The 16,011-nt window shown below is 43.1% G+C and overlaps 1 protein-coding gene across 1 annotated transcript; it reads left to right on the top strand.

The window, feature by feature from the left end:
- Positions 1-694: 694 nt before the first annotated feature.
- LOC131454136 (sodium- and chloride-dependent GABA transporter 2-like) lies at positions 695-10,171 on the top strand. The gene is made up of 15 exons (XM_058622527.1): positions 695-782; positions 878-1,128; positions 1,649-1,783; positions 2,967-3,107; positions 3,204-3,294; positions 3,751-3,883; positions 4,317-4,451; positions 5,368-5,471; positions 6,448-6,572; positions 6,720-6,832; positions 6,942-7,079; positions 7,158-7,260; positions 9,116-9,216; positions 9,339-9,509; positions 9,979-10,171. Exons 1-15 carry the CDS (start codon positions 706-708, stop codon positions 10,105-10,107), a joined length of 1,947 nt encoding a protein of 648 aa, XP_058478510.1. The 5' UTR covers positions 695-705; the 3' UTR covers positions 10,108-10,171.
- The last annotated feature ends 5,840 nt before the right edge of the window (positions 10,172-16,011 follow it).

Here is a 16,011-nt window from a genome sequence, read left to right on the forward strand (position 1 = left end):
GGGATGCAAATATCCTGTATGTCTATCATGTGGGGTTATTAAAATGCCACAGAAACCCCATCAAACCACAAATGATGATTCAATAGAAATAGATATCGTGATATAATCATAATATAACGGTGTATATATATCTCATGTAATGTTGCACAAACACACCTTTGAGTAGTTTCCCTCAGGTGTGTGAGGTTGCTTTGTGTGTTTCTGATCATAAAAACGAGGAGAAAGGACAATTTACTGGTTTCTTCAACTTCTAATCAAGAGCAAAACAATCTGGCTTTAGTTATAATACGACATTAGTTGGGATAAATATGGATATCCGCTGATTTTTTGCTGCTGTTTCTTGGTAATAGGATTATTTATCACAGCAGCTGTTCTGTTTGGGAGCATAATTAGCAGGTTATATGACTTATAAAATGTAAATATTTAGCAATTCAACAAAGAACGATGATTTTCGATGAGAGCTGGTGTTTTGTTGTGGGTATTTTTCTCGCTCTTAGCCTCAACATGAGTAAGTAGGAGCCAGTTTTTGGTCAGTCTGTGCGAAGTAAAGAGATAAAGTGGAAAAACACAGTGTTTTATCCACTTTATTTGACTGGGAGGAAAACAGAGCCACTTGAAGGCCTTGAAAGATCTGCACGGCAGAGATAAATGACGTACATACACACACACACACACACGTCCTTGATACGCATGGCAGATAAGGAAATGAGGCAGCCAGACCAGACCAACTGTCAGAAAATACACGCTCTCCTTTCTGCTGATTCAATCCTGGCAGCAAGGATGTGAGACAAACTCACGTTTTTGTGTCTCTTTGTTGTGTGTAGTTTCTCCCTCGTGTTAGATTTCTTCTTAACCCTGTGATGTTTTTTTCCGTCAGGAGCGTGCGTGTGTTGATGCTGCCTGAACCTGCGATGGCTGACCAACTGCAACCTCAGCAAGGAGACCCGCTGCTGAGCAAGCTCCACAATGGGAGCCTCCCCAACGGCAAAGAAGCCCCGAAACATGCCCTGCTGCACGCCAGGGGCCAGTGGGCGAGTAAAGCCGAGTTCCTCCTGGCCGTGGCTGGGCAGATCATCGGGTTGGGCAACGTCTGGAGGTTCCCTTACCTCTGCTACAAGAACGGTGGAGGTAAGTAAATGACTTCTTTCTGTTGAGATGAGATGTTTATTTTGTGTTCTTACAAAACAGGAAGAAAATGTAACTGTCGATAAATCTTAAAATAAGTTAGGTTTTATGAGGGGCCGTTCACACCCAGGCACATACACATTGTATGCAGCTTGTAATGCAGCATGTTTTTCTGGACATTGCGATGAAAATGTCTCATATGTTTAATACGCTGACCACACTCATCTGTGTCCGCTCTGAAATAAGTTTTGATGACGCTCAGGCATTGGTTTTCCCACACGTGTGACTATGTGTGTCATTATTTACTCAGTCATCACAGCAGCTTTGAAGTGTTTTTACTGTACTGCTGCACCTGTAAAAACAGTGTATGTTACCTAACTCTTATTTTATAAACAAATGTGCGCTACGTGCAAATCATTGTCAAATGAGTGTGCACAGGTTTGGATAAGCCACTGTTTTCCTTTTAGACGTTTGATGATGGAATGTCACCCGTGACTGTGTGTGTGTGTGTGTGTGTGTGGAGGTGTGTTCTTTGTACCTTACCTGCTGTTCCTGGTGCTGTGTGGCATCCCGCTCTTCCTGCTGGAGACCTCGCTGGGTCAGTACCTCAGTCTGGGAGGTGTCAGCGCCTGGAGGACCATCTGCCCACTATTTGGAGGTACACTCGCCTGAAATGACCTGATTGTTGCTGTTCTGTTGCGTGGGTTTCCTTTTCCTGTTGATGAAATGATTTGTTGTTACAAAGTTGTCAGTTGTCGCGTCATTAACTTATCTTGTGCAGAACACGGTGCACAGTGAGACCATGTGGTAGAGGGAGGAGGAGGAATCTGGCCTTGAGAAGTCTCAAGGTTTTCAAAAAAGCGAGTAAATCAGTTCATGTGAATGTTTAAAACCAAGCACCAAACTGTAGAGTTGCCGTTGTTTTAGCACTACTCGGCTCTCGTATCAGGCATCCTTTCTGTACCTCGAGTAATCGGTTACTGAATGAATCTGCAACTATTTTGATCATCGATTAATGAGTTTGAAGCTTTCTTCATGATTAAAACAAGATTTCAAGATTGTTTCAGCTTCTGAAATGTGAATATTTGAGATTTTTTGATAAGAAATCATTGAAAACGGAATCATTGTGGTTTGTGGATAAAAGAAAGACGGCTGAGAACGTCGTCATTTCCAGGTTTGACAAACACTGATCAACATTTCTTCACGTTTTCTGACATTTTATGGACCAAACAATTACATGATTAATCGTGAAAACAATCGTTAGTTGGAGCTCCAGTTGTAAAGCAGTTGTTTTTGGTGTAACGACTCAAGATCGCCGGCGTTCAGCAGTGCTCTCACTAAATACACCAGACTCCTCTGTTAAATATTGACATTTTAGACTTTTTCTTTGCTAAAAGTTGGAGATTAACCGGATTTAGAGTCGAGCCGAGATGTGCTTGAACTGTATCATGGATAAGTGTCAGTAGTTAACCTGCCGTGACACAGCTTTATCAGCTGAACTATCCCTTTAAACTCATGAGGTCACGTTCAAAGTTCCTGCCTGGAACAAAGAAACACTTCTGCAGTCATTTCTCTCACTGCTTTGCAGATTTAATATGCCATCATCAGATGAAAGCCCGAGGTTCATTAGTGCAAACAGCCTCTGCTTTCTCACCCACTCGCGGCCTCATAAGACCATCATTCATCCCTAATGAAGATACAGTAGACGTGGGCTGCACGTCCACTGTTCCAGTCAATGGATTCTTTCATATGAGACTCCAGAGACGGAGCAAAGTATAAAATATTTGTGCTTGAAGCTCATTTCTCTGTGTGTGTGTGTGTGTGTGTGTGTGTGTCTGCAGGGCTTGGTTATGCCAGTCAGGTGATCATCCTGCACGGCTGCGTCTACTACATTGTCATCCTGGCCTGGGCCCTCTTTTATCTGTCCTACAGCTTCCAGGCCGTGCTGCCCTGGTCACACTGTAACAACACGTGGAACACCGGTCAGTCAAATCACCTGTCCGTGTCATTTGAAGCTGCTGTTTGAAACTTAAAGGTGTTTTTTGTGCGTGCGTGTGTGTGTGTGTGTGTTATGGCAGAGTCGTGTGTCCTCTTTGATCACCACAACCAGACAGCTAATGTGAGCAGCCTGCCAGAGAACGCCTCGTCTCCTGTCATGGAGTTCTGGGAGTGAGTGTTGAAAATCTGTAAACTATGAGATACTGTTACGAGAATGAAAATCCTATTTCACCTGAGAAAATCCACACCTGTGACATGTTTAGAATATGTTGTCTTGCTTTATCTCGCTTCTCTTACTGGAAACTGAAGTTTGCACCAAAGTCCATAGAGAAAATGTGTGTTTTTTTGCTCATGGCGACACAGAAGCTGCTGCTGCTGCTGTACTGCTGCCTCATTAGGTGAGTTTATGTCACTGGGGTAAATCAGAATGAACGATGTCAAACACCAAAGTCATAAAAGAAGACTTTCTAATCAGCTGATGGAGGCAGCAGTGGATCGACTGCTCCCTTGTGCTGTGTTTCCTCCATGGACTTTGGTGTGGGAGAGTGAGCGGTCTACAGAGACACATTCTGAAGATGAGCTGGGGCAGATTTGATCCATCTAACTGTGTGTGTGTTTGTGTTTCAGGCGGGAGGTTCTGCGGCTGTCCCCTAACTTAGACGAGCTGGGTCCAGTCAGCTGGAAGTTGGCTCTGTGTCTGGCCGTCGTCTGGCTCGTCTGCTACTTCTGCGTCTGGAAGGGAGTCAAGTCCACCGGCAAGGTGAGCTGGACGCCCACTTCTGACTGAGGGACACGGCATTAATAAATTGGCAGTTACAATTTTGCTATGATTTAAACACACTATTTTGATCGTTTGTAGCACGGTACCATCTCTTTTAATATGATAATGAAGAGAAATGTAGCACAGTGGTAAGGTGCTGAAAAAAGCTGGAAAATGGACCTTGAAAGTGCTTGAATTTGACTTTGGGAAAGGCGTCTGAACCCTGATTTAGCAACAGAACATAAAACTTTCAAACGTCGAGTGAGCACTACAATCATTTTTGTTGTGTCAACACACGACACACTCCCAAGTTTCCCTTTTTAACGTGCAGACGTGTCTTTCCTGTTTTCTCCGTCTCCGCGGCGTCCTTCCTGTCCGTCCTGTCCGTCCTGACCGTTCCTGACCGTCCTGACCACATCCGTGTACATTGTAGGTGGTTTACCTGACGGCCACCTTCCCATATGTCATGCTGTTTGTGCTGCTGGTGCGCGGGGCCACGCTGCCTGGAGCCACAAAGGGAATCATCTACTACCTCAAGCCCAACCACACCCGCCTGGCAGACCCACAGGTACACACACGCACGCACACACACACACACACACACACGCACACACACACACACACACACACAGAGCAGAAGAAAAAAAAATTATTCACGAGGTCAGAATTAAACCCAGCGCATGAGTTCCACATTATCTTTAATATGTAACGTCAGTTTGATTTTGACTGAGTTTTTATTGAATATCCTCAGGAATGTCTGTTGTTTTTATTTCATAAAAACGATATTCAAAATCAAACACAGAGATCTGGGGTTCGGAGTGTGGGGTCGAGCGGCGATTAAAGCAAAGCAGTTTTGTAACTTTTTCTAGATTGATTTATTACACAAGGATCAATATATTATGTATGAATGTGTGAACTTTTTCTTTTTATTTAGAGTCTTTTATGGTTCAGCTGTAAAATATCAAACCTCACTTATGTGTGATTAAAGGTTTCTTCAAGTCATTTTGAGAATCTCTGTGAACCATTTAAATTGGAATCAGGAGTCGGTGCTCGTCTGAAAGAATGATAATCCTAATTTATTCGACTGTTTCCTGTTAGCTGTTCAGTTGAGTGAAAGCCTGGTGCTTGTGGTTCCAGTGTTTGTCCATCATTATCTCTTTTCCAAACATGTGTCTCTGGTGTGTGATGAATCCTGGGAAATCCTGAGCCCAACACAGATCCACCTGCTGCTCTAAAAGTAAAGTGGATGTAGTCTCTGGGTGAATCTACCCAGGAAGCTTCTACTGCTCAGTCGAACAATAACATCATCAATAAACCGTTTCCTGAGAAGTTCATGTTCTCACTTCTTCTTTAATAGAACATGACGTCACCACACGTCATTTTTAAGGAACTCTGTCAGCTCCTGTTCACTCTCTCTCTCTCTCCCTCTCTCTCTCTCTCTCTCTCTCTCCCCCCCCTCTCTCTCTCTCTCTCTCTGTGTGAAGGTATGGATGGATGCTGGCACCCAGGTGTTTTTCTCCTACGGAATCTGCTTGGGCAGTCTCACCGCCCTGGGCAGCTACAACAAATACAACAATAACTGCTACAAGTGAGAAGCACAGTCTCACACACACACACACACACACACACACGCGCACACACACAATGGCAAATTCCACTTCAGACGAGCCATGTACATTTGAACTGTACGCTGTGAGTTCCCACTGGTCAGATGGTTTCCAGAAAGAATTGCTGGAATGGAGAGAGAAAACACAGTGATACAGCCACACCTTAAAGAAAAGCCCTCGCTGCTGTGTTTCCCACACTCCAGGACACACACACACACACACACACACACACAGCCAAGCATTTACAGTAACAGGCCACAGTTCCTTAATACAAGGCCAGAGACTCATTTTTAGTCTGAATACTTTGCTTTAATACTTTCTTTATGAAGTGTGGTTGTCGCTCACTCTCCCACACCAAAGTCCATAGAGAAAATCAGTGATTTTACATCACAGCTCACAGGAGCTGCTGATCCACTGCTGCCTCCATCCTTAAGTCCAAATGTCTTATTCATGCAAGTTCTGTGTTGGAAATCTTTTGTCTGGGTTTACCTCAGTGACGGGAACATTCCAAATAAGGCGACAGTAGACCAGCAGCTCCTGTGTACCTGTGAGCTAAAAGTCATGGTTTTCTCTATGGGGTTTGGTGTGGGAGAGTGAGAGGTTTGACAAACTTGAGTTTTGAGCCAGAAAATGCTGCATAACTGTGAAATAAAGCAGTTTACCATATACTTAAGGAGCAGATTTGATTAGGTGAGCCTTTTGTTAGGTAGCTAAAATGTATTTTTTCCTTGTGTCCCTGCTGGCAGACACAAGAGTGCGATCGTAACAGTATCTCATAGTTTACAGTCGGTATAATCTGTCTAACATTGAGATAACGCAGCTAACATTCTTAAGATATCGTAGACGTGGATTTTATTAGGTGAGACTAAAAATCAGTTTGTCCTCATTTTTGTCTCATACGTCCACACCTGAACTATCACTTTTAAGTTATATGTGTGTGTGTGTGTGTGTCTCCAGAGACTCCTTCATGCTGTGCCTCCTGAACAGCGCCACCAGTTTCCTGGCAGGTTTCGCCATCTTCTCGGTGCTGGGCTTCATGGCAGAGGAGCAGGGCGTGGACATCGGCAGCGTGGCTCAGTCAGGTGAAGCAGACGTCTCGGATGATGCTTCATTCATGAGTAATCAGTTGGCGTTGTTGAGGGTATTTAATTAAAAGAAATCGTATCCTTTCCCACGTGTGTGTCTGTGGGTGTGTGTGTGTGTGTGTCTGTGTGTGTGTGTGGTCTCAGGTCCTGGCCTCGCCTTCATTGCCTACCCCAGAGCCGTATCCATGATGCCTCTCCCTCAGCTCTGGTCCGTCTGCTTCTTCCTCATGATCATCATGCTGGGGCTGGACACGCAGGTGAGACATTGATCTGATGTGTATTCAGTGTAATATAGAACAGAGCAGCCGCACTGACCCCCTCTGTCTCCCCCTCTGTCTCCCCTCCGTCTCCCCCTCCGTCTCTCAGTTTGTGAGCCTGGAGGCTCTGATGACGTCGGTGACGGACCTGTACCCTCACCTGCTCAGACGAGGCCACCGCCGCGAGCTGCTGCTGCTGTTTGTCTGCGTCGTCTGCTTCCTCATGGGCCTGGTCATGGTCACGCCGGTAGGTCACACATTACCAGCCTCTTTTTTTGTATTTGATGACATTCAATAATGGTGTTTTGTGTGTGTGGCGATGCAGGGAGGTCTGTATGTGTTCCAGATCTATGATAAATACTCCTGCAGCGGAGCCAGTCTGCTGCTGCTCTCCATCTTCCAGTCTCTGGCCATCGGCTGGGTCTACGGTATGAGTAGTAGCTCCTCTTTTTAAGTCTCACTCCACCCTTTTCATTTATTCTTTCTGCGTGGAGACGATATCTGACAAGCCTATTCCTCGTGGACGCTGCTGCAGATATCTCAAATAGATTGAGATTCACAAGGTTTCAAATCCATTGGGTCGATAATGATTCAATTAGGGATATTTCCCTCGGAGTAAGAGCTTCTCTGTCTTTGTAGTTTGTTCAATCTGGAAATTAAACCAGATGTTTGCCTTTAGGTTTGGCAGCGCTGATGTTTTTATGTTGGCTTTTCTCTCACGTGGCCTGATTTTAAACTAAACCAATGGGTTTTTTTTCTGTAAAGTGTGGATGTATGAGGCACTGACACATTGTTGGCACCGAGCTCTGCCGTCTCCAATATCGTAAGAATGTGTTCACCACTTTATCTCACTCTTAGACAGACTTTTTCCAACAGGAAACTAAAGTTTGTCCTGCGTTCTCTGTCCCACACCAAAGTCCAGAGAGAAAAGCAGCATTTTAAGCTGGTGAGGACACAGGAGCTGCTGCTCTGCTGCTGCCTCGTTAAATCGGAGTGAAGGTTTTCAAACACTGCACTCACAGAACAACATATTTGAACGTAGCGATGGAGGCAGCAGTGGATCCACAGCTCCCGTGTGCTGTGATGTACAATCACTGATTTTCTCCATGGACTTTGGTGTGGGAGAGAAACATCGACTAATGATGGGAGAAAGTTGTGAAATTACATTCCTCTGAATGGAGCTCATTAGTCTGGAAATAGCAGTTTACATTCTGCCAAATTAGAAAACACTTAAATAAATCTTAACCTAGCTCAGGTTTTTATAGGAAAGCACGAGAATTGAACACTTTTGTTTATCACTAATTACAGTAATCCCTGAAATCACTCCGGGTCATCCAGTCCACTTCCTCCCCTCCCTCTGGAGTCAGTAGACTGTATATTAACGCGGCTGCAGCTACCCACTGTTGTCAGGAGACTGGCGCGTGGCCAGGACCCCCTCTGTCTCCTGCAGGTCCTAAATCAGCCCGGCGAGCCCCCCGTCGCCTCCCAGTCTCAGTCTCCTGGACCCCAGGGACCCGCTATCCCCCTGCCAGACCCTTTTGCATTTAAAAAAAAAAAAAACATGATTTGTTCAAGTGTGACTGTACCATGTAATGTAAAGTCAATACAGAAAGGTGCTACTGTGTTTTTGGACAAAGGCGAGGAGCAGAAGGGGGTTTAAGTGGACCGGTTACCCACTCTGACTGTTTTAAGGACTCTTTAAGGTGAAACTTGCTTTTAATGAACAAAACCACGGTTTCATGAACGCTGCAGCAGGAACTCAAGGAAAAACCTGATTTAAGTCACATAACAAAGGACAAATAATATAGTTTGGTTCGTTCTATAGTATCTTTACAATATGTTCACTGCTTTACGTCACTTTTTTGGAAACTGGAAACTTAAGTTTGTGTTGCGTTGTGTGCGCCGCTCACTCTCCCACACACGACACAGGAGCTGCTGCTCTGCTGCTGCCTCGTTTTTTACGTTTTTGTTACTGAGGCGAGTTTAAAAAAAGGGATTTTTAAACACCAACGTCAACAAAATAAAACATTTGAGCTTCCTGATGCAGGCAGCAGTGGATCAACACCTCCTGTGTGCTGTGATGTAAAATCGTCAGTTTTGTCTCTGGACTTTGGTGCAGGAAAGGTTTAGAAGAGGGATGTTTAAACCTCCTGAACCGTCTGTGTAAAGTTTCCTTGTGTCTCCAGTGTTTGTGTTTTTATTGTGGTGAACGATAAATAAAGAGCGACCGCTGCTAAAAACGCCGTCGCCGGTCGTTAACGATCTTCTCCGCTTTGACCACAGGAGCCGAGCGCTTCTGCGCCAACATCAGGGACATGATCGGCTACAGCCCGCTGCCCGTCTTCAAGCTGTGCTGGAAATACCTCACCCCAGCTGTGTGCACTGTGAGTGACCTCTGCCCTTTTTAACGTGCACAAACACGTCATATAAACTCCTCCTCCTCTTCCTCCTGCCTCACAGTCGTGCGTTTATATGTGAAATCATTCAGTAATTGTTCCTCCCACAGGCCACCTTTGTGTTCTCCCTGGTGTGTTGGTCTCCGCTCAGTCTGGGTAAAGACCTCGTGGCTCCGGCCTGGGCCACGGCACTTGGCTGGATCCTCACCCTCTCGTCCGTCTCCCTGCTTCCCATCTGGGCCATTTACGCCCTGGTCACCACCCCGGGAACCCTGACACAGGTTCTACTCACTGTCTTTTTAAAAGTGTGGTTGTATGAGTTGAGTGAAAGCTCCGCCGAGTGCCCAGCTGTGTTCAAGATACAAAAAACTCTCCTCAACCAAATCCCATAGAGGAAATCTGCGATTTTACATCACTGCACACAGGAGTAGTTGATCCACTTGAGTCTCCTCCAGTCACATCACATGTGCCATTTTGTGACTTCTGTTATTAAAATCCTGTGTTAGGCTTTAAAAAAAGTGGCGCAAAATTCCCAATTGAGGCAGCAGCAGAGCAGCAGCTCCTGTGTCCGCAGACGCTTAAATCACTGATTTTCTCTATGGAGTTTTGAATGGGAGAGTGAACAGTTGAGAAAAACCTGCAAACATATTGTTGAAATATCACAGATTTAATTAGGCATTGATTTAATGAGCTGAGCCGTTTGCTAAGTGGCTAAAAGCATGTTGTTTTTCTCGCCTGTTGTCTCGGCAGCGCTTCACAGTTCTGTGCAGCCCCGCCATTCTCTCGTCGCCGGGCCTCCACCGCGTCTCCACCCACAACGCCGCTCTGCCTCTCACCGAGAAGCCAATCACAGGTGTCACCCTGGATCACATGACCTGACCACCGCCGCCCGCCCGCCCGCCCGCCAGCCACACTCCATGGTGTGTTCACCTCACACGACAAACTCTGTAATGTAGGGGGGGGGGGTGGGGGGGGGGAGAGAATGTATCCCATGATCGCGTCATGGTTCATCGCACTTATCTATGAGACTCGTGGCCTTTAAAGTGGACCTTTAATCATTTAATATGCATATAAAGACACATTTAAACTGACTTTTTTAGTTCATTTTGACAAACTCTCTGAGAGAGAGATTAGACACATTCACACTAATACTACGTTTTCATTTGCCGATGTAAACAGGAAGTAGATTCTCTCTCTGATGCAGCCGTTATAATAACCAATGTCCAGACTACAACACGACCCAGATCAAAGAAGAGCACAGCAGCGTTTTCAAACGTCTTTGTTTTCTTTATTGTTTTGGGGCCGTTAGTCACCGTTAAACCATTTTATTATTGTAATTTGCCTTACACTACGCTGCTTTCACACGTAGAAAAGAAACGATTATCGTGTTGAAATTGAAACAATGCAATAAGCAAATCAGAAAAGCCGCAATTGAATGTTTTTTTCTAGACATTGAAGTTGTAATAAGTGTTTACCTTTTTTAGTTTCTGCATTTTAATAAGACAGATTACAAACTGCTGCTGCTGCTGTGTTGATAGAAGTAGTTCTTTTTTATTTTTGTATCCTGGATTTGAGATTTAAAAGACACGATACCTCTTTAAAACAAACAAACAAAAAAAAACAGGTTGAAAGGTTTATACTTTGAGAGTAAATACAGTTTGTGGTGATGAAAAATATACATAATTACTATTTTAATGTATGATATAGAATTAAAGAGAATTTCCATTCATATGCAGAACTGTCACTGAACATTCACAATGTCAGATGTCTACATTTAATTTAAATTTAATTTAGACTAAAGTGAGAGTTCAGGTTTTTCCTTGTGTGATTGTATGATGTGCTGACATGTGAAAAAAACAGATTTTAGCCTCACACACCTCATAAAAGCTATACATGCTTATGTCTACAATACGTACAGAAGATGTTTATTTCGCTGTTAAACAGCATTTTCTGACCGGAAACTGGAGTTGTGTCAACCGCTCACTCTCCCACACCAAACTCCATTGAGAAAAACGCTGTATTTAGTTCCCGTGGGTACAGGGGCTTCTGCTTCGCTGCTGCCCCGTGTGGTCACTTTGTGTCACTGTGGTAAATCTGAGCGCACATTTCAAAACAACAAGTTTAAAGTCAGTGATGGAGGCAGCAGTGGATCAACAGCTCCTGTCAGCTGTGATTTTCTCTGTGGAGTTTGGTGTGGGAGAGTGAGCGCTTTACACAACACCAGTTTCCTGCAATAAAAACTCTCTAATGATAAGAGTCGAGCAATAAATGGATTCTTAAGACGCCGCAAACACTTGTTGAACTATTCCTGACTATTATTTTACTGTTTTTATGAGAGAAAACTTGAAGAATGTCTCTGTTAGTTGTTTATTTTGTTTGCTGGATGTGTTTTTGAACATAATCATGTAAAAACCTTAAATCCTCAGTGATGACCACACCATGTCTCGGCTGTTTGTTTACAGGTGTGTGTGTGTGTAGTGTGTGTACTGCTTGTTATTGTACTTTTGTACTGTGTATTTCTCCTGAATGAACATATTTACTCTGTGGATGAAAGAGTTATGTGTTGACTTTCATTTATTGGCGTCTCGTCACTCGGGGAGATGATGTCCCATGGCGCCATGGCAACAGATGCTGAGAACACACCTGGTTTCTGTGAAGGGAGAAGGTAACAATCACACACACACACACACACGCACACTCTATCAGGCACTCAGCTGTGACGAGAACAAACACTGTGATTGCCTTCATCTTGAGCTGTTTCATCCAAATGGGAATTAATGGTTTAACATCAATGATGGGAAAAATGAGGGGGAGCTGGAGACGGATGGAGGGCGTGTGTGCATGCGTGTGTGTGGAAGAGGAAGAGGAAGAGGAAGAGGAGCAGCACAGCCGGAGGGAATTCTGACACTTGGATGGAAGCTGGTCGTTACGTAAACGGCTCAGCTCGTCAATTAACTGCATTGGATTCACCCCCCCCCCCCCCATGCAGCCGACATAGGAAGTGGGTGGGGCTCACACACACGTGGCTTGGCACACGGGTCTCACACACACACACATACAAGTTGTTGTTGTTGATGCTGTACTGTATGTGACCTGCTTTTGCACGTGTGTTATCGTGGGTTACTGTGTTTGTGTGTGTGTGTGTGTGTAACGTCCATATGGTGGCTTTGGCACAAATGTGAGGATTAAAAAGGATTCAATGGACTGAGTGAGAGTGTGTGAGGAAGAGCTTTGTGGGGATGTGAGCCAAAGTGTGTGTGTGTGTGTGTGTGTGATGTTGTGGACACTGAGGCTCGGAGCCATTTGTTTGCAGCTGCAGCACTTTTCACCACATACTGTACAGGAAGTTGTTTGGTTGTTTTTCTTTTCCTTTCAGGGACAAAAACGTGCCAAAAAGGTGATTATTTGTTTGTTTAGGGACAGGACGTTTAACACACTTTGATGTTTTTTGCTTGTTTTATGGACAAATTGTCAAAAAAAGGCTTGAAATGTCCCTGATATTATTGTTTTGGAGCTGAAACAGGAGTTGTTTCAGGGACAAAACACAGTATTGTTGTTGCAGACATATCACGATGTTATGTTTCAGAAATAAAACGTCAGTTGTTTTCAGGGACAGTGGTAATTTATTTGTTAAGGGACAGGACATTTAAAACACTTGGATATTTTTGCTTGTTTTAGAGACAAAAAAAGTCACAAAGCTTTGAGATATTTCTCGCAGACCCTGATATTATTTGTTTCGGATCGAAAACGTCAGTTGTTTCAGGCACAAATCACATGAAAACATTTGATTTTTATTGATTTTAGCGACAAGACATGTAAAAGCCACCGTATTTGTGTTTGTTTTGAGGACAAAATGTGAAAACAGGGCAGTAAAAACAAAAAAAGGTCTCAAGCCTTGAGGTGTTTCCCGCAGACTTGCTTGATATTATTTGTTTCAGGGACAAAACGTGTAAAAACCACCATATTTGTGTTTGTTTTGAGGACAAAGACGTGTTCTTTTTCGTCGATTCAGGGGCACAAACATGTGAAAACAATGGTCAGTTAGTTGTTTGTGGACAAAATGTGAAAACCACAATCATCTGTATTTGTTTGTGAGGACAAGAACATGTGGAAACTGAAGACTGAAGGTTCACACTGTCCTCATCAAACGTTGTCTTTATCGGCGTCTTTTCTTCTTTTTTGTTAAACCGCAGGTGAAACACTTGACAGTTTGGTGTGAAGGAGGACAGGAGGAGACAGAGAGGAGATGGTTTAGTTGGAGGCAGCAGGACGTGAGGACAGGCTGTGAGAATGCAGTGTGTTGCATAACAGCTGGACGATTTGGACATAAAGTTCAGCTGGATGTTGGACCTCACTCTGCAGGCGTCACCACATCCAAGTTTGTGGGTGTGTTTGTGTTCTTTTCATGGCAGCAACAAAGTCGTCAGGTGACCGGACCCCCAAACTATTCATGACTAATTCATCGTCATTCATCACAATTTATTCACATTTTCTAAAAACTAGGGAAGAAAGTGTTGAAGTCATGTGAAGATAAATAACTGACATTAGAAAAACACAAAAAAATGTTCCACTAATGTTTCAAAACATTACTTATGCAACAAAAAAGTGTTTTAAAGTCTCACAGTTACAAAAAAATGACTTGGATGATCAAAAATATTTGCAAAATGTAAATATGACAAGAAATATGTTGCTTACATTGCAAAAAAAACATGATAAATGTTAAATTTGATTCTTTTTCAAAATATTTTATAATGTTACTAGAGCAAAAAATTATATTTTTAACCAAAAAAGCCAAAAAGAATGAATATGTGATGAATATCAAAATGTTATAATGTAACAAAAACATTTCAGTCATATTCTCAAAAAAACATACTTGCATTGCCAAAAATGTTTCAAAATGTTATAAGTTTACAAAAATATGTTTGTAATGTTCCTGAAAAAACACTGTACATTACCAAAAATGTTGCAAAATGCAATAGTTTCACAAAAATTTCTCACCGTTGTTACAAGAATTTATTAGACGTCAAAATGTTATAAAAACTTGCTGCTACTGTTAAACAATGTACTTATGTTGCAAAAAAGTTCCAAAATCTTCTAATGTTTCAAAAACATGTTGCCAATGTTCCAAAAAACATAATTAAAATTAAATTAAATAATTTAATCAAAACATAATACAAAAAAAATGTTACAATGCTATAATTTTAGAAAAAATGTCTAAATGTTACAAAATAATGATTAGATGTCAAAATGTGTCAGTGATGTCACAACACTTGCTGCTACTGTAAAAATAATTGTTGCCAAAAAACACTTTAAAGTTTCATTATTATTATTATCATGAGGTCCTGGGACGACTGGATAGGTGCAGCTCCCCCTTGTGGCACTTTGAAATAAATCACTAGGACTGTACGTTGGTCATGTGAAATGTCGATGATGGTTGAGGTTTAAAAAGATACAAAAGTAGGTCAATATTTATGATACAGTTTGAATCTCAGCAGCAGCAGCACACACTGTCCTCTCTCTCTCTCTCTCTCTCTCTCTCTCTCTCTGTTTTTTTGTTGTGTTTTTTTTGGTCTGTCATGCGCCCACTCTCTCTCTCTCTCTCTCTGGCTGTGACACACTACCCACTCTGCTCAGTCACGTAGAAAAGAAGAGCTTTGGATTAACGAGAGAGAGACAGAGAGAGCGTGGACACAACATTTGACGCATTAAAGCTGAAACGTAATATCTGCTCTCAGGTTCTTGTGTTGGAGAGAGAGAGGCCTCCCTCACACACACACACACACACACAGTGAAACCCCCTTGGTGGTGTGCAAAGGTAATACCAACGAGGTGACTCAGCGAATGAGCAGTGTTTTTGGAACTTTTAAGACGTCTAACAAAAGCCACTCCACTTGGCTCCCACTTTGTTTGTGTGTGTGTGTGTGTGAGCAGTGACATCAGCTCAGGTATGCACTGCTAAAGTATGACATCCCATTGGCACCACACGCACGGAAAGGTGCAATAAATAGCCACGACGAACCCAAACACCTGCACACATGCACATTTCCTCCATCTCCTCCTGCTACCACAAACTTACATATCGTTCAGTTCTTAGCCACTTAACTAAAGACTTAGGTCATGTGATATGTTAAGACTTACGTTTTTGCCGTGTCATGTTATCATTACACGGCCTTTTCTCGCTGGAAAAGTGAGTTTGGGAGCGGCTCACTCTCCTGCACCAAAGTGCATTGAGGAAATCAGTGTTTTTAGCTCAAAGGGACACAGGTGATTCTGGTCCACTGCTGCCTCGTGTGGGCAGTGTGTGTCACTGAGGGGAATGTGGACAATGTATTTTATAACATGTTTGAAGTTAGTGATGGACTCGGCAGTTATATCGCTGACTTTCTCTATGGAGTTTGGTGTGGGAGACAAACTTCAGGTTCCAGTTGGGAAAAGTGACAAATGTGTTGTTTAAAATGTTGTCGACCTTTGAGTCATCTATAGAACTCTCCCTTTAAATGTCTCACAGTGGCAACAGTGAACGGAGTTCTTATTCTGGACTGCACATAAATTATCCACAAGACTTTTTAGCCCTTCAATTATTAAAGGAGTCAAAGTGGAGAAAGTGTAAAAATACGAGCGGCTGCTGCAGCTGAGTTTCCCTGATGATAGAAATATGTTTGATGACATAAGAGCGTGAGGAAGTTTGTTTTTATTCAGAGTTTTGTGGCAGCATTGTTCACCTCCTCTCTTCTCTTCTCCTTAAGCACTTGACTTTACTGTGATTTGAGGAAGAGAGGAGAG

This window comes from Solea solea, chromosome 2, assembly GCF_958295425.1.
Source record: "Solea solea chromosome 2, fSolSol10.1, whole genome shotgun sequence".
Classification (NCBI taxonomy): Eukaryota; Metazoa; Chordata; class Actinopteri; order Pleuronectiformes; family Soleidae; genus Solea; species Solea solea.

Bases quoted from the DNA above. Each gene is read 5' to 3' on its own strand.
- LOC131454136 (XM_058622527.1), top strand. From the start codon at position 706: ATGAGGCAGCCAGACCAGACCAACTGTCAGAAAATACACGCTCTCCTT. The intron at 5,472-6,447 runs GTGAGAAGCACA...GTGTGTCTCCAG, and splicing joins TACAACAATAACTGCTACAA to AGACTCCTTCATGCTGTGCC. The intron at 6,573-6,719 runs GTGAAGCAGACG...GTGTGGTCTCAG, and splicing joins CGGCAGCGTGGCTCAGTCAG to GTCCTGGCCTCGCCTTCATT.